The sequence below is a fragment of the Molothrus ater genome, chromosome 14 (assembly GCF_012460135.2).
Source record: "Molothrus ater isolate BHLD 08-10-18 breed brown headed cowbird chromosome 14, BPBGC_Mater_1.1, whole genome shotgun sequence".
NCBI classification, from domain to species: Eukaryota; Metazoa; Chordata; class Aves; order Passeriformes; family Icteridae; genus Molothrus; species Molothrus ater.
The window spans coordinates 14302477-14321111 of NC_050491.2; the positions used below are offsets into that span (position 1 = coordinate 14302477).

Genomic DNA, 18635 nt, shown 5'->3' on the forward strand with positions numbered 1-18635 from the left:
TTTCAATGCTTTCCAAGAAAAGAACCCGAGGGACACACTCTGATCCAGGACCCAGCAGCCCGAGGTGCTCAGCAAAAACCAAGAGTTCTGATTTCACCCTTTCTTCACATATTTACAAGATTTTGCAGCTGTTCCCAGCAGCAGGAGTGGGACTGATGGAGACCTCAGATGGGGACAAACACCATGAGAAGCCATCAGCACTGTCAGATCACTTTTGGTACAACCTGTGGCCAGACTCTGTCCCTTCTCCACCAAAACCAAACCAAAATTACATTGTCCCCTCACTTCCCCCTCCACTTCAGTCACTATTCCTAACGGATTCCACTGCCACTGTCACCATCACCACTGCCACCACCACCCAGCCAGGGCTCTTCCCACTTGGGGAAACACAGGCTAAGGTTTGGCAGAGGAAAGAGGGAAGGGATTTTTTTTAAGACACAATTCTCTGGGATTTCCCCACTGGGGGTCCTGGGGGGGTCCTGGTGGAGGCGGCTCCCAGGCCAGGATGGGCAGTGGATCCCACAGAGGAGAGAGGGATGGAAGGTGCTACACGGGGGAAGCAGTGCTGGGATGGGGAATAGGGCGAGCACCCACTGGGGTGCATCTCTCCCGAGGGAAGCAGCTGGTTTGGGGCCCTGGAAGTAGAATCACGTCAGGATGCCAAGGGCAGGAGGGGAGCTGGGACACCCCACTCCGCTCCAGCCCAAATTCCTGCCCTAAACCCAACAATGTGACACCACAGGATGCTCCCATCCCGCTCAGGGCCAAACCCCAGCGCAGCAGCTGGGCCACCAGATCCCCCCGGGGCCACCAGGTCCCCCCAGGTCACCAGATCCTCCCAGGCCACGGGCCCCTGTCCCTGCTCTGCCCCCGCCCCCACTCGCTCCTTGTCAAGGCACTTTAGCAGAGCAGCTCCCTCGCTCTTTGGGCACTTCCTAACGCGGGATTTGGGGCCCTGGGGACAGGCGGGAACAGCCCAGGCAGGAACAGCCCTGCCGGCCCCACTCCTGCTCCCTGAGCAAAAGCAGCTACTGCTGGAAGGAAAAGAAAGTGAGGAAGGGGGGACAGCCCGAGGACAGGCAGTGACAGGGCACTGCCAGCCCTGCCAGGCTCACTGGCATCAGCCACGGTGCTGGCGGCTCCTCCCGGGAAGAGGAAGCTGGGAATGATCCCACCAGACAGGCTCAACCCCTTCCAGTTTTGGGTGGGAGATGGGCAAGGCAAGGGCAGGGGAGCCTGGGCTGGGGACCCCCAGGAGGAGGCAGGACAGGGAATGCTCCTGCACCAGGAGCAGGGCAGGGAACAGGCACAGTGGGGTTGGTCCCCAAATCAGGTCCCACCGAGGGGCACTGGATTCTTCAGGTAAACCAGGAGGGTGAAAAAGCCTTTGGCTCAGCTCCCAACCAAGCCAAGCTTGGTGCTCCAGCCTCCTGGGGGCTTCCAATCCCAAGCACCAGCCTCCTTCTGACACTCCTGGCACAAGCTGCAAGTTGGGAACCTTTGTTTTCCAGTTTTCCTTTCCAAGGAGAACCACCTGCAGTATGCCCAGCCTGGGAGGGGGCTGCAGCTTCCCCCTGCCACCCCCTACTTTGCTTCCAGCAGGCTCAGCCCCAGCCCGAAGGAAAGCCAAAGGCTTTTTTCCACAGTGGGATGCTCCAGAGGGGTTGGGAAGAGCTGCCAGGCCACGGCTGCTCCGCGTGGGGCAGGAGCAGTGTCCAGCCCCTCGCGCACTGAACGCTTGAGACAGGGTGGAGATAGAAATTTTTTTTCTTTCTTTCTTTTTATAAAGAGACTAAAACAAGAGTCAACAGCTACGAACACAAAAGTTTCCAGGGGCAGTGGGAGGAGCGGGATCTGCCCTGTGGCCGGCAGGATGACGTGCTGGAAGGAGGTGATGGCGTGTGCCCAGAGGTGGCAGGCCGGAGTCCTGCCCGGAATTCACAAAAATAAAAATGTTACAAAAAAATTAAAATAATTATAATAATAATAATAATAGTAGTAGTAGTAAATCGGGTTTGCCAGCTTCCTCCCTGCACAGCTGTCTGCATCTTGGCACCATGGCAAAGCATCCTCCTCCTCCTCCTCATCCCCCTGTGCGCTCGCTGCTCCTGGGACCGAGGCCCCGGCGTCGCTCCAGGCTCCGGGACCCTGCGGTGCTGGCGGGCACTTCCCACAGGCCCGGAGGGGTGACGCGGGGAAATCCCAAACCACAAAGGGGAGGTGGAGTCTCCGGGTTTGCCAGCGGTGTCCCGAGCACAGAAAGGCACGGCGCCTGCCCCCCACGGCCGGCCACAGTCTGGAGAAGAAGAGGAGGAGGCTGAAGGCTCACCCTCAGAGTCTTGGGATTACAAAAGCTGAGAACTACAAAACTAAATACAAAGGGGAGAATCAGCACGTGAGCGTTGAGCCCTCCGCTCCCCGGCGCCGCTCCCGGCGCTGCCTGCGCCGTGCTGGGGCGGGGGGAACGTTTCGCTTCCTCCCTGCGGCGCCAGCCCCGCGCCCGGCGCTCCCGCGCTGCTGCATCGGCCGTTCCCAGGCTGCTCCTCACACCTTGTAGTAAATGTTGGCTGGGCTCTGCGGGGGCATCTCCTGCACGATGTAGACGGGGTGCCCGTAGTCCCCGCTCACCTTCTCGTAGTGCGGGCAGTAGTTGTTCTCTGTAGTCCGTAAGGGGATGATGATGTCGCTGGGCTCTGAGCCCGCGTTCCCGCTGCATTTGGGGCTGGCCAAGGTGCTGAGGGACAAGGCTGCAGCTCGCTGCTGCGTGTGCTTCCGGTGCCGCTTGCGGATCTTGATCAGGAGCACGACGAGGAAGATGATGATGAGGATGAAGATGACGCAGCCGGCGCCGATGGCCGCGAACACGGCCACCTTGGAGCTCAGGAAGCCATCGCTGGGACCTTGGGTCTCCTGGCCGTCCTGGTTGACGGAGCCTGCAAGGCAAGGGGAGATGGGGGTCAGAGAGGCAGCCAGATGTGTGCTCTGTCCATGCATGGATCACACCTGTGGAGCAGGGGGATGAGTTGCTCATTGGAGCCCCTCTCTGCCCCCCAAACTCAGCACAAAATTCTCCTGCTGTGCTCCCAAGGAGGGGAGACCCTCACCTCCAAGGGGACAGCACTTGCTCCCCACCTTCCCACCCCAGTTAGACCCACACATCCCTGGGAAGGACTGGGCAGGGCAGGCAGGAGCCCCAGGCATCCACAGAGGGGGCACCACATGCCCTGTTCCCCATCCTGCACCACTGCTCCCCTTCCCATCTTCCAGCTTATGGAGCAGAGTGTTGATTGTGTCCAGGTGACACCAATCCAGACCAGGATGCCCTGGTGGATGTGGACTCTGACACCCAGAGCCCCCCAGTCTCCAATTACTGACCCCTGGGCCGGGGCAGCTGCAGCCCCCTACAGGGGCAGTGCTTAGAGGCTGATCCAGGCAGGAAGAAAAGAAAAACTTCACAGATTCATCTGATTCCACTTTGCTCTCAGAGGGGTCAGGAACTCAGGAAACCACCTTCAAAGGGCTCTCACACCCAAGGACCTCACCTTCTCCAAGCCCTCTCAGATGTGCTGTGAGGAACACATGGGAGGAGGAGGAGGAGGAGGAAGAATGCTGAAACAGCACTTGTCTGCCAAGCTCTGCCAGGAGCTGGGGAAACAAACCCGAGCTGCTCTGCAGCCTGGGCTCAGGACAGCAGAGATGAGCACAACACTTAAAGCAAACCCATCCAGCTCCCGGATCCAGAGAGTCTGGTATCCCTGGGATCCATGCAACAAGCTGAACTTGGAGGTGCTTCATTGGCCCCATCCCTCTCCTGGGGATCCCTGAATACCCACCTGGCTTGCCAGGCTCCTCCACTGCTGGGACCTTGCTGCGTGGGCTCTGCGTGACGACCTTCACAGTGTCATCTGACTCCTTGCTCGGCCGACTCGTCGTCAGCTGCTCTGGGATCACCGCGTTGGGATCTGGGAAAGGGGAGAGATGGATGAGAAGCCTTGGTCCAACCTGGAAGGCAGCAGCTTGTTCCCCCCTAAAGAAGTGCCCCCAGTTGTCAGCCACTCCCATGGGGCACAGGAGCACTGGGAGATGCCGAGAGCAGCAGAGCAAGGCTGAGGTGCTCCAGGGCTTGTGGGAAGCAGGTCCCCACCCTAATTCCCTGGTTTGCTGTTTTCAGAGCTCCCGTGCGTGGGCTGGGACAGGTTTCTTGCTCGGGCAGCAGGAGGAAAGGAAGGGAAGGGCAGGCAGGAGGCCAAGGCTGCAGCACAGCTTTGCCTGCTTATTATAAATATTGGCCCCAACGTGCAAACACAATAATGAGAAGCAGAATCGGGAGCTGCGCATCCGAGTCAGGGCTGAAATGAGGCCGAGGCATCAATGGGGCTGGGAAGCAGCTTGGGATGGAGGTGGTGGGGAGCAGGAACTCCAGGAGAAGAGTCAGACAGTGATATCCCTGCTGTCCCACTGCCACCAGAGTCCCCACAGCCTGGTGGCCTCCAGAGCTGAGAGCCACCAAGCTCAATCCCTGATGCCTGGCCAGCTACAATCCCCCCTTGGATGCCCAGGAAGTCACAGGGGCACTGCGTGTGCCAGCCCCCTGAGACACTTGCAGGGCTCATGGGTCCTGTGCTGAGCTCACTTCCCGCTGGAATATGGCCCACGAGGTAACCGGGAACAATCGCTCCCTTTCAATCCCAGTGCTCCGCACATGCGCCATGTTGGCAAGAGAAAAAAGGCAGGAAGAAAGGTCCTAAAAATGAAATTCTGTTGAACTAACCCAAGAGTGCTCCCAGGAGCAGCTGGCCTGGCCTCAGTTTCCCTGGAATCTTGAACTCCCACATCCCCCAGAGGAGCAGGGAGCCTGGTTCAGGGGGCAGCAGGAGACCCCAGGGAACAGGAGGACTCACCCTGCCCCACTTTCATGACAATCTTCATGGAGCGTGTCTGGCAGACCCCTCCTTCCCGGTTCTCCAGGCCATCCAGAGTGCCGTTGGAAGTGGCTGCAAGAAAAGAGAGGGAACATTAGACAGGTTCCTAGGAGCTGGAAGGACACTGCTGGGCAGCTCTCTGCTGTTCCCTGGCATTACTGTGCAGGTCCTCACTGTCCCCTGGCACTGCCAAGCAGGTCCCAGCTATCCCCTGGCACCTCCTACCCCAGGGATTCACTCCTGACTCCCCATTACAGCCACATCTTCACACCCCAATCCAGAGCCCTCTGAATTCCCAGCTCCTGCTCCTTCCAAATGTGCCTGCAGCACTGAGGACATGATCCCTGCAGCTTCCTCTCACTGCCACATCCACACAAGTGAGCCATTCTCCATGCCTGCACCCTCCTCCCCCTTTAATTCCTGGATAATTTCCTTTGCTCCTGGTGCAGAATGGGAACACTTGCATATGCACAGTTTAAATTATACATCTCTAATTACACCCTGTGCCTCAGTGAAGAATGTAAACTCAGAGCCCCAGCGGACTCCGGGGGCTCTAATTGCAGGGCAGAAGTCACTTAAATTCACATTAACTTTTCGCTGGAGCCGGCACGGAGTTTTCAGCCCTTGGATCCCATGGGAGCACAGGGAAGATTCCCCCCATCCTCCCCCATCCTCCAGCCCTCTGCAGGGCTCAGGGCAGGGGGGACACAAGAGAGAATAAACCCAAACACAAGGATTTCAGGATTAAGCACCTAAATGGCAGATTCTGCTAAACAGACTCAAAAAACTTGTTTCTGACCCCACCAGGGGCCTGGATGTGGCCACTGTGCCTGGCATGGAGCTGGATCTGCCCAGGGACAAAGATGGTTCCCACCCCATCACCTCCCTCCATCACAGCAGACACAAAGCATCCCAGTGCTCCACCAAATCTAACCACAGGGATCAATTCACCCAGGGAAGCAGGGAAACCTGGGAGGAGCTCAGCAACAGCTTGGGGAAGGCAATGTGATGGAGAATCATGGAGTCCAGGGATAATTTTCCAGACACAAGGCAGGACTTGGCCAGCACAGCACAGCCAACACTTCCCAGAGCCTCAAGTCAAAGCTCAGCCCCAGGGTTTCAGGTTCCCTGTGCAGCCCAATTCCTGCCTCCATCCTGCAAAAAAGCAGGTCTGGGAGGGCAGGTGACTGACAGAAATTTGGGATGAATCCATTGGACCCTGCTGGGTGTTGGTGAGGGAACAGGAAGAGGCTGGAGTACACAGCAATGAGGCACCCAGCAGGAGGCTGGGTGCCTCCATGAGCCTCCACGCTGGGATAAACTGGAAAGCACACCCAGACCCCTCCAGGAAGCAGGCTCCAAGTCCATCAGCTCTTTCCAAACACCTCTGTGCAATCAAGGCTCTTGCCTGAAACCCCAGCAAATGTTTTCCTAATCAGAAAGTCCTTGGGCCATTTGCTGAGTTAACACCTCTCCCACAGTGGGGTCCCCCCTGCCAGCGGCTCCCGGGATGGAGCCGTGCATCCAGCTGGGATGGTGCATCCAGCTGGGATGGTGCATCCAGCTGGGATCTGCTGGCAGCCCTTCCAACAGCAGCACTGTCAGCACCAAGCCCCACGCAAATGCCTGGGAATGTGGAGAAACGCCCCTGACAGCCTGCACGAGTTCTCTGGAATCCAAACAGGATGGACCTGAGCTCAGACTCCCCATAAAAACACATCAGAAGTGAACTCCAGCAGAAGGCTCAGCAGCCCAGTTCTCCCAGGCCGGAGGTGCCGGTTTGGGGGTGAAATCAGCAGGTACATCCCAGCTCGCAGCCTGAAGCAGCTCCTTGAATTGTTTCCCAGCTTCCCAGCTCCATGCCACGGGTTGTTGCATCTCAAAGAGACTCATCCATCGAGGGAGAAGGCAGCAGTCTGTAAAAACCAGTCCCTGCGAGGCCTCAGGAGGTCTGATTTATAAATAATTAACTAATTGTAACAAAATGTGGTAACAAGCAAGCGCGGTTCAAGTGGGGGAAACCAGAAGACTCCACAAAGGCAGCAGTTTCTCCAAATAACTATGAAGACATTCCATCCACATATAACAAAAATATTAAAGGTCCAAAGAGGACAGAGGGAGCAGCTGGAGCCACAGGGATGGCAGCTGGAGCCACAGGGATGGACGAAGGGACACAGCTGAGCATCCCTCTTCCCACCCCACACTTGGACACAAAGTTTCTTCTTGTTCTAGCCATGGAAGTGATGAGGGAGAAAGTAGCTTTGAGAGGGAACCACGTGGAAAAATGAATCAGTTGCTTGAGGGAACAAAAAAGGAAAAACATTTGTAAAACCCACAGTGATGGTCTTGGAATAGCCTCTGGACACAAGGACATGAGCTTCCACATTCTGTGTAAATCCACAATGGGCCAGAGAGAAGCTGGATGCTCCACGCAGCTAGTTGGACTTCCAAAAGTCAAAATCCAAAATCCCCAAATCCATCCAAATGGTGCAGAGTCCAGAGAGTTGGATGTGAACATGTAGGGCAGGGTGATGTGAGAGCAGCAGGTCCCTGATGCATCGAGAAAGGCTCCTCCAGTGCAATGCCCTGTGAAGCTCAGCGATGAAGAGCTGCTCCTCCTGCTCCGTTTCCTGCTTTCCCAGTGGAAGAAGCTCCAGCAGAAGGCTCCAGGCTCAGCTCAGCCCAGCTGCAGAGGATCCACACTGGGATCTGGGTGGCACTTGATGGATCCCTCAGGTACCTGTGCCGCTCACTGCCACGGTTAGGGTGAGCTGTGGTGACACCACCAATCCTCAGCTGCCGATGGAATCCAGAGTCAGCAACCCACAGAGGAAAGTGTTAAATCCACAGGCACGGCTGCAGGAGAGCTGGGAGAGCCCCGAGCTGCAGAGAGGCAGCTGCAGGGCAGCAGCAGGAGGCAGAGCTGTGACACAACAAAGGAAGCCAGGCAGGAGCTGGGCATAGCCATGGAATAGGAAATGGCAGGTCTCAAACAACACTGTCACCTCCCCATGCCACACCAGCAAGGCTCAGTCCAGCCAGACCCAGCAACACTGAGCACACAGGAGCATTTTCCTGCCTTATTCCATTTTGGATGGATTCAAAGGTTGGCTGTAAGACTGGGAGAGCAAAAGTAACCTCTGGTCAGTGATTTCCAAAGGCTGACTTCCAAAGGCTGCTCCCAGCCCAGAGAGCCATCAGATGCCTCTGCCCTAATGGAGCATTAAGCCCCGGGCTGCTGAGTGATGAGGATTTAACAGTGATACCATTAACCATGTAATTGCTTGTCAATTTAGAGGAGATGCTCAGCCACCATGGAAGCCAGGCAGGACCTCCACTCCTGGAATCCCACACGCCCACCCAGCCCAGTGACACACACCACGGAGCTGGGACAGATGGCTGAGATCCCCAACAACCCCATGGTCCCGTCTCCAAGCCAGCAATGCCATGTGCTGTCCCTGCTGCCTCCTCAGCGCCAGCACTCGGTGTCACCAGAGCTTTTCTCCCTCCCCTAAAAATATTTCAAAGGAGAACTCGGGTTTTGGCAGATGGGAGACGCTGGAAGTAATACCTGGCAAGAGATGAAGGCAAGGGTCTCTTAAATGGTCAGCCTTGGCCAGAGCGAGATGTTTGGTTTCTCTGCTGGATTCCCTCTAGCAGGGCTGCGTTATGATTTGGGCCCCAAAGCACAATTAATGTGCTGAGACTGTAGCGAATCCAAGTCTCTTTCCTTTTATTGCTCTTAATCACTCTTCCATCTGTGCAGCTCAGCCCTGCTCCAGCCCCAGCCAGGCACGGCGTGGCCACAGCCCGGCCGCCATCCCCAGCACCCCCTCACCCCCAGACCTGCACGAGATTCGTGTTTCCATCACTTTGGGAGCGGTGGCAGCATCCCACCAGTGCCCCACAGCCTGACCCCGGTCCTGCCAAGACCATGGGGGCAAGGGGCAGCTTGCAGAGCAATCTGAGCCCAGCCTAGACACCCCTGGGCTGAAAGCCCCTCCTGGCACAGGTGAAGCCCCTACAGGTCACCCTGGAGATGCACCTCCCACATCTCTGATGTGCTCAGACACTGTCAGAGATCCCTGCAGGAATCCACGAGCAGACTGCACTTCAAATAAAATCCCAGCTCCTGCCACCTCCCCTCTCCAGGTCTTTCAAGCTGTTTTACACCCCCTCAGTACCGACACAGAGGTGCTGCACTGGAGCCCAAACCACCACGGGCACTGAGCTCCTTCCCCCCCATCCCAACCAGCACTGGCACCCCAGGGGACACGGAGCCACTTCCAGGTCACCGAGCAGAGGCACCCGCCTGCTCCACTGCACACCAACTCCCTGGGGCCGCCGGGGAGCACAGCTTGGTTACAGCCCCTGCTCCTCCTCCTCCTCTTCCTCCTGCTTCTCCCAGACATCAGGGCCATGCAGCTCCGGCTCAGGGCATCCCATTATTGGTAATATTAATATTGGTGTCACTTCCTAGCCAGCCCCACTGTGGGGACACGAGCCCCCCACCCCGCACACATCCCCCAGCCCCTCTCCTGACCTCCAGCACACCGGCTGGGGCCGCTGCCAGTGCCGGGGCAGGGGCTGTGTGGAGGGAGCCCACCCCACGCTGTCACACTGCCAGCGGGGCCGGCAGCCGCCTTCCAGCCCTCTCCCAGCCCTCTCCCAGCCTTTCCGAGGCAGCTGCGCCGGGAAGGGGCCCTGCAGCCCCTGAAATGCCTGCGTGAGCCAGCCCGGCCCTGTCCCGTCCCCGCACGGCAAGGCTTGGGTTTCACAGCCACTCCTGCCAGCTCCAGAGCTGCCCCAGGGTCTGGCATGGAGAGAGAAGGGCCTGGGGGCTGCTCCAGTGGCGCTGCTGACCGCGGGAGGGCCCCTCTGCTCTCCTCCCTGCCATCAGGGCACTGCCATGCCATGGAGCAATGGGGATTGCTGTGTCCCTCCCCACAGCTGTGCAGGGCAGGTGAGGAGCCTGTCCCTGCAGCAACTGGGAATCTGGACACCCCAGCCCACACTCCCTGCTCCAGCAAACACAGTGGGAAAATCCCCAGTTCAAATGCACTGCTGGAAATAGAAATGAAAACCATTATGTGGGGCTTGTGTGGGATGGGGTTTGGCTTTCCTTGGCCAGGGTCAGCACCCCCAAAATCAAATTAAAGGGTTAAATTAGCCCCATTCCTTATAGAGAGCAGAGGACACACATAGCTACAGCTGGAAGAAGGGAGGACACCACTCACCACACTCATCCTCACCACCTACGGTTCCACTCTCTCCCACTCTTTCCTGGGGCAAAGGGAGAACAGGCAAACACTGAAGTATCCACTGGAAAAAGACACTTTAACCAAGTAATGCTTAAGTGAAGAGCTAATTTCCCATTAAAACAGCTTTCTGGTGGAAAATTATAACCAGCTCTAATTAGTATCATAATTAAGAGTCACTGCTGGATTGCAGGGAACCTCATCCAGGCTGGAAAGCACATCTTGGCTGCAGGACCACAGCTTGGTGACTCACTCAAGCCCTTTATCATGAACACTGTGTGGAAGAGCTGTGGAAACTCCCAGTGTCCATCCTGCTTCCTGCTCAGCTCAGGGACCACAGCCCTAAATAAACCCTTTGTCTTCAGGTCGGTCCTGCACATCATTGGGAGAGGAAGGTGATTTGTGCAGTCTCTGTGGTCACTCCAAGCAACTGGAGACAGGTCAGGATGAAAGTGCCACATAATTCCCCACCTGAGGCTCTGCCAGAGTCATATGTGGGCCCCGCTGGGAGCAGGAGGGGAGGAAACCACTTATTGCCTTTTAACAGGGGTGCAAATCTCTCCTGTTAGGTAGCAAAACCTCTGGGAGATGACAGAGAAATCCTTTGGGAAGGGAATGGAGATAGACAGTGCCATCCCCTAGCTGCAAGGCCGATGCCAGCTGCCCACCTGAGCTCAGGCTCCATCCACACTCCCAGGGGCTCAGAGAAAACTTCAGGTGATCAGGGACAGAGAAGCTGACAGAGTGACAGAGTGATGGTGCTTCCTGGAGCTCCCAGTGAGCCCTTGGTCTGACAGACAGCACTCACCATCCACCACCACATCCCAGCACCTACCATCACACACCCAGCACTCACCATTACAGACCCCTCCACACCAGTTCAGAGCTGCAGTAACACCAACAAGCCTCTTCCCAGCACTACAGGAGCAGTGGATTGCAATAGGAATCCCAGGAGAAAAGCCCAGGGAGAGGGTCTTGAGGTTATGGTTATCTAAAAAAATATGCCAAGGAAGGAGCTGCCTGCACTTATCCATGCACAGCTTCCCAGCCACACCAGTATGCCAGGAATTGTTTCAATTCCTCAAGCTGAAAACTCTTTCTGCCTTAAGAGTCTCCTACTCAATGGTTAATCCAAAAGCAGCCAAGTTTAATCGCTTCCAGTGTCCCAGAGGAAGTCCTCAGAGGTGACCACCACTGAAGAACCAGGTCCACCAGAATCCATGCAGCTGCAGCTCCAGGAGATGCCCTGGGATTTGCTGTAGACATGGCAGGAGGAGCAGGGGCTGGAAGAGCCAGGGTGAGGAAAGGGAAGATGGGATGCACCAAAAAACCTGCTTTGGCATGAGCCTCCCACCACACCAGAGCAGATCAGGCAGGTGATGCAGGGGGAGATGCCACCTCTTCACTGCCACCACCTCTGCCATCTCTATTGTCACATGTTAAACATGTTTTGTTTTCTCCTAATGGGTCATGACAATGTTAAAGGGGTCGTGACAATGATAGAGAAGCTCTTGCCAATCATTTCTCCTGGGGAAGAGCATCCCGGATGCAGCCAGCCCAATTCCCCAGGCAGACAGCACCCAGTGCCCAGCTCCAGAGCCCTTTGCTGTGCCAGGGCTGTAGGCAGAGCTGGGCTGCCCAGCAGCCAGGGAGATGAGCGGGCATGGGGACCCCTGGGTGGGTGGTTATGGCAGGCAGGGACCCCTGGGCAGGGGTTTGTGGCAGGCAGGGCCCCCTGGCCCCAGAGCAGATCAAAGCACGGGGTATTTACCTCCCGGCCGGGCCTGGGACACCGGCCCTTTCTGAGGGGGCTTTTCATCCCTATTAGGGCCATGAAAGGCTGAGCCATGAGATCAGCTGCCAGGGGCTGTCCGGGGACAGCGCTGAGCCGAAAAGGTCAGGAGGGAGGAGGAGAAGAGAAAAGAGGCAGAGGCTTAAGGGACAGGGCTCAACAAAATCACATTTACTGTGGTCACGCTCTTCAGACAAGCCTGCAAGACAAGGAACCGCGTGTTGTCTAAGGGCCATTATTTGGGTTTGACATGGCCAGGGCCCGGGCTTTGAAGTCGGGAGCAGGACACCGTTAGAGCCATTTGTGTCTGGCCAGCGGCTCCCACGCGGCATCACCATCCCCTGCCAGCGGCTCCCAGCGGGATGGGAATGGGGATGGAGGAGCAAAGCCCCAAAACCAGATGGATGCCACCAGGCCGGCTCTGCTTGGCCCGGGTGTGTCGCAAGCCGGGCCCCTTTGGGTGAAGAATGAGGAAGCCGCTTAATTGGAGTTTTATCAGCACAAGTTCACAGCTCCCATCATGGCATCAAACGGCCCTTGGGCTTTCAACTCCCCTCCACCAAACAAGTTGTGGGAAGGAGCATGAGGAGCACATGAAAGTGGCCACATTCAAATGGCATCAGCAAAGAGCTGGCAGGCTGACAAAGCCCCCCCTGGCACAGCCCCCAGCCCAAGGAACCAGGGAGGGAATTATCAAATCCCAAGGAATGCAGGAAGGAGCGCGAGCGGCTCTGCACCCATGCACTGGCATGGGCTGAAGGCTTCCCAAACCAACGGAAGTTGGAGGAGCACAGCCAGAAAAGCAAGTATGGCAACGTGTCCCAAAAAAGCTCCCGACAAGGAAGGATGATCCTGGCAGCTGGCAGGGTATAGGTGACCCCCTTCCTCATGCTGAGCTGCAGGAAAACGCTGATGGAGCGTGGCGCGGGGACGAAGCCACATCGCAGCAGCAGCGATGGTTTACAACAAGTAACTCTTGCCAGGTTAAGACTAATTGCATCTAAAAACAGAAATGCAAGACAAGGGCTTTAACACAACACTCAGGGTAATAGATCCGCTCTCACTGCATCCCGCTGCCAAAAAGCATTGGATTGGATTACGGACATTATTACACCAAAAATGGATTGAAGGGCTTAAGGACTCACAATAAACAGCAAATGTGTCGGATTTATGAGGAAGCATCTACTAGGACCTTGTTTTTCCTTCAGCGTTGTCATCAAACAAGGGCTCTGTGCTTTAAAGAGGCTCATGGGACAGGTTGGACACTGAGGAAGAACACCTGGAAGAACACCTCAGCACCACCACCACCACATCTGCAAACAGCTGCCTGGAGTGCACCCTGAGGCTGAGTGAGGTTTGCCTGGGGTCTCTACAACCCACTGAACACAGAAGGGGCTGCCAGGACCACCACCAGCCCCAAAAACCAGAGAAGGAGCTGGGAACTATGGGAGTCCATCCAGTTCCAACCCTGCATTGAGCAGGGACACCTTCCACTACACCAGGTTGCTCCAAGCCTCATCCAACCTGGCCTTGAACACTTCCAGGGATGAGACATTCTAGAGATGGACTAAGTGACATTTAACAGTTCCTTCTAACCCACACTATTCTTTGATTGTCTGATCCAGAGCTCTGGGATAGCAGGGAGCCACTCCAGGAGCTCCTCCTCACGTCACCCTGCTGCCAGGACATGGGGATTAATGGATCTCTATCCAGGCACCTCATTACCAGAGATAGTAAAACTGGAGCAAGTTCAAAGAGGAGCAGCAAACGCAATTAGGAGCTGGAGTGAATTAGGAGGGGAGGTGCAGGGAGCTGAACCTGCAGGGCTGGATAAGCCATGGTGGGGCTGGAGCTGCCCACGACATCCCAGGAGTGCAGGCACCAGGCAGGGGGGAGGTTATTCTGGTGGGAAGTATTTTGAAGGGAGGGGACGGGACACTGGGGACAGGGAATCACACCAAGACACCAAAGGCAAGCAGGGAAACACCCACAGCGCATCATGATATAAAACACACAATTCCCAAATTCCCATCTCCTTCACCCTCTCAGCACTTCATCCTGGGGATGGTGCCCATGTCCTGCTGGAGTCCCTCATGCCCCCCCAGCCTCTGTCTCCAGTGTAGACCTGCAGGCAGATGCTGCTGCATCTTGTTCATTATGGAAAGCTTTAGAAATAAGCATCACCTTTCCTTATCCATCCCCAGGAGCAAAGATGCTTTTAAGGAAAGCCTGGAGCTGGTGTGGAGGGGGTCAGTGTGAGGCTCCAGAGAGGACGGGGACAGGGAACAGCAGCTTTCAAAAGCCTTTTCATTGCTAAGCCGAGGGCTGGGGCCGTGTCCCTCCATGATAAAAGTGTCCCTAAACAAGGCTTGGCATATCCAAAGCGATGGCAAGGAGCAGTCCTGAATAGAGGGACCCTGGGAAGCCCCCCAGCTCCGGTGAGGAGGTTTTCCAGCCGCTGGGGAAGGTGGGGGATGAGTGGCACACGCCCTGCTCCCCTCGGCTCCAGCGCTGCTTCCCCGGCTTAGAAATGAAAAGGGAGAAAAAAACCCTTTTGTGTGTCCAGGCAAAGCTTGGGGAAAGGGAGGGGAGAAAAATTGGGGGGGAAAAAAAAAAGACAACATGTGGGTGGTCTGCTCAGGAGACTTTTGACTTTGTTTTTTTGGCTATTTTATTTCTTGGCAGAAAGAACTCCTGGGGTTGCTCAGCAGAGGGTATGGTCAGATCACAGGAGCATCCTCAGCCCACCCAGGGGCCAAAGTTCAGCTGGCAGCTCCCAGCTCCGAGGGGTTTCGCATCAAAGCTTGGAGGAGTCAAGAGAAATTAAAGTCAGAAACGGTCCAAGGCAGGGGCAGAGGGCACTGCCGGCCCCCTGAGGAGAGGGGGGGCATCCCACAGGGATGCTCCAAGCACCCCGCTCGCTGCATCCCTATACAGTCTGAAACCAGGAACAAAAGGATAAATAGGATTTTATATTAAAAAATGAGTTTAAAAGGCTCAGCCCAACATCCAAGGGGACGCACAGCCGGGATTTCCCAACCTGGGCTATGCTGTCTTTGCAAAATCCCGGCTGCGTGTCCCGTCGGATCTGCAGCGAGCCGGAGCCGGTCACCAGCAGTGACCCAGGTGTGCTGGCAGCCGTGCAGGGGAGCTGGCATCGGCTCAAAGCTGCAGGGGCCCCGCGGGAGCCACGTTTGGAGTCGGCAATGCACCGGCAGCCGCTTGTGAAAGCACCTCCCAAAGCTCCGGGAGGTTGATTTTCACTTCAGTTTTCGTGTGAAATGCAAAACAGCTCCTTAAAATTTGGGTAATTCAGAGGCTGTAAATCTGTCTGCCTCCACCTTCCTGATGGACTTGGTTACCATAAGAGGGATCCCAGATTTCTTCTTCTCGGTGCTTTGTTCACCTCCTGAGCTCGTTTTGGGGAGCCTATTTGTCTTTGAGGGCTCTTTGCAGCCTGAGAGTCCTAAGGGCTGTAGGTCAGAGGACCCCAATTTCAGCCCTCATTAGCTTGATGACCATGTCAGTGCTTGAACTTGACCCCCAAACACAGAGGAGCCACCAACCAAGTGCTTCAAGATGCTTGGCTGACCCAAGTCTGGCACTTTGGCTTCTCTTCCAAATTTTTGCCCACTGCAGGCAAAGCTTATATTCAATCAAGCTTTTCATCAGCTGAAGGATAGCAGAAGGGCTGAACTTTGCCATCCCAGAGCCACCAGGCTGATGCAGCTGTGCTAAGGGAGATGGGAGTTGTACCACAGGTTTTAGCATCCCCAGCCCATCTGGGACAACTGGACTGGAACCAGGGTGTCCTGCCCACAATGGCTTCGAAGCTGGTGCCTGTCAAGTGACACAGGACAGACATCCCCATGTCTGGACAGTGACAGTGACCATTGTTCTGGAAGAGCCCGGCCCTGCCACAGTGACTCAGCCCTGCAGAGCCCACAGTCGCTGCCAGCACCGAGCCAAGCTGGCTCTGCAGGTTGTAGTGCCAGGTCGTCCCTGCTGTCATCCCTCCTGTTAGGGAAACTTCCCTGGCTGACCATGCAGAAGCCACTTTGGCATCTCCATGGCCACACAGGTAACAGAGCCCCCTGCGAGCCCCTGTCACCACTGGGCAAAATCTGCTATGACAGAAGTGATGAGGGCTCAAGGCTGACCTGCCAGAGCCAGGCCCGGCTGCTTCCTCTGCATCAGGTTTATCCCAAATTACTCTGCAGCAAGATTCCAACAGCCCCAGCCAGGCTCACTGGGGAGATCCAGACCAGCAGCCTCACCACAGCACCACGCTACAGCACAGCCCCCCCGTCTCCACTGCCTGCCATGGCCTTGCTGCCCCCTCCCAAAGATTCCAGGCTAAAAATACCCTGTTTCCAGCCGGGAACACACGGCTCCCACGGCTGGGAGCTCGCCCCCACACGGGCAGTGACCCCTGTGCCAGCCGCTCGCCGCAGAGCCCACGGCACGCAGCGAGGGGAGCTGAGCCGTGGCCACCGTGCCCTTTGCAGTGCACCCAGCCAGGCAGGGACAGCCAGGCTGAGGAGGAGGGGAGGGGACAAAGAGAGAGCTGGCAGCACTGCCCAGACACGGCTGAGCTCCCCCTCCATCCACACCAGAGCAGGCACAGGGGGATACATTTCTGTGCAGCAATCCCCTGCACGCACAGACCACAGGCTCCAAAAAAATTCCAGCCTCTTCTCTCTCCCCTCCATAAAATGCCATGGTGCACCAAGACACAAACAGAACAAGCCAGCGTACAGAATTTTTCAGCCACTTCGATCATATCACACTCTGGACACCACCAGCACTTCCTTGTGCTGGGACTGCTACTCTTGGAGGCAATACCCAGGAATAAGGACAAGCATCACCATTCCTCTTTCTCCCCAGCCCCAAAGCAAAACCCCACAACACTTCCAGCAAAGATGGCAGCAAAAAATAGGCTCCAGGCATGACAGCACTCCGGGGCCGACCCCAGATGGGGATGTGCTTCTGCTCCCAGCCGTGAGCAGGGCAGAGGACACAGCAGAGCAGCCAGATAGGGACTGGTGACCCACTCGGCCAGTGACACATTCCTCCCCCTGCTCCCATCCAGCGGGACATATTTTCCATCCATGTCAGCTCTCTGCACCGGCCAAGTCACACACAAGCGCCTGGTGACACTCTCCAGGCGCCCGAGCCCTCCCGAGCCAGGACTGGCAGCGAGAAAGAGGAGGGCGACTCACATGTGATGAAGTAATCCTGGTGCCGCTTGAATTCCAGGCCCATGTAGTTGGGGCTGAACTCCTGGAACTTGATGGTGAAGCGGATCTCCTGCTCGGGCCGGTTGCACGTCACCAGCACGTTGGGGTCCATGACGGTGCTGCAGGCATCCGCCTGCTCCTTCCTCACCAGGTACAGCTTGTAGTACTCGTAAGGCTTGGACGGCTCCGCCTTGGGGCAGATAATGTCCAGTTTATCCCCAATCTCTGGGTAGATGACCAGCCCCTTCCCAGTCATGAACCTGGAAGAGAGGAGGGTAACAGGTTACCACGCGCTGGAGGAGAGGCCACACCAGCCCAGCCCACCCCAATCTGACACCATTTTTGTGATTCAGCTCTGCTGCTCCCCCTCTGTAAGACAGGTTTTGACACCGAAAACAAGTTCTCCTCTTCCCTCACCAACTCAGCCTGTTCATGGAGCCAGCACAGGCTCCTGCTGACAAAATCAGGGCTGGCTTGGGTCAGTCCCGCTCGCCAGCCATGATAAGGGTGGGCACCTTTCCCAGCCCCAAGCCTGGCATCCAACTGGGAATGAGTCTTCCCACAAAGGGCTGGGAGACGCCGCGGCTCTGCCCGACGGCCAGGCAAGGAGCTTCCTGCAGGGACAGGCAATAATTAGGCATAGGGAGAAGTCCTGACAATGGGGTGAAGGGAGGGATCCCGTCCACGCCCCAGCTCCCGGAGGAATTCCTCTCCTTAAATGGAAGGGAAGGAAGCATCCTGCAGGACAACTTCTACTGAGCCAGGCTCAACAGCGTGCCCAGGAGCGTGGGAGGACCGGATGGAGAGGAGCAAGGAGGGAGGAAAGCTATTCGGGGCTGGAAGGCAGGGCATTGGGAAGGGTAGGAAGGTAAGATGCTGATAATTAACATTCGGATCTCGTTATGGTGGGGCAAGGCACTGATTAGGTTTTTTTCAGCGTGAAGGAAAGGATTAGGGCAGCAAGGAGGGAAGTAGCAGATCATCTACTTTGATGTAGGCAACTAAATGCGTTCCTGATGGGAGATAAGGTGGGAATGGATTTTCCTGCAGAGTTATCTGTGCTGCAACTCCCTCACGTAATCTGGGCACGGCAAATGCAAAGCGAGCACTTTGCCAAGGCTGCGTGGCCATGCTTCCCCTTCTGCTGTCGGACACAACCCATCCCTGTGCCAGCCCACCCTGGAGACTGGATGGGGCCAGGATACCTTCTCCCCCAGCCAGCTGCTCCGGCTGGAGCTGCAGGCTCCATGGAAGGAAGATCAAACACACAAGACCAACCTGCTCTGTGGCTCCATGCAAGTCTTAGCAAGAAGCCACAGAGCTGGAACCAGCACCAGGCCTTTGGCTGCAGGAGCCTAGCAGATCCATAGGCTGGGCTGGAGCAGGCAGGCGGAGCTGAAGCCCACGCACCCCCAAGTGCCCT

At 56.5% G+C, this 18635-nt stretch overlaps 1 protein-coding gene across 1 annotated transcript in view; it reads right to left on the reverse strand.

Annotated features, from left to right (window-relative positions):
- Window positions 1-2443: 2443 nt before the first annotated feature.
- EFNB1 (ephrin B1) overlaps window positions 2444-18635 on the reverse strand; it is a 43403-nt gene continuing 27211 nt past the window's right edge. The window contains exons 2-5 of the mRNA XM_036402095.2: window positions 17195-17472; window positions 4902-4994; window positions 3834-3962; window positions 2444-2933 (exon numbers count right to left, since the gene is read on the reverse strand). Coding sequence (XP_036257988.1) covers window positions 2545-2933; window positions 3834-3962; window positions 4902-4994; window positions 17195-17472 — 889 coding nt within the window. The 3' untranslated portion in view covers window positions 2444-2544. The remainder of the gene's footprint in view (window positions 2934-3833; window positions 3963-4901; window positions 4995-17194; window positions 17473-18635) is intronic.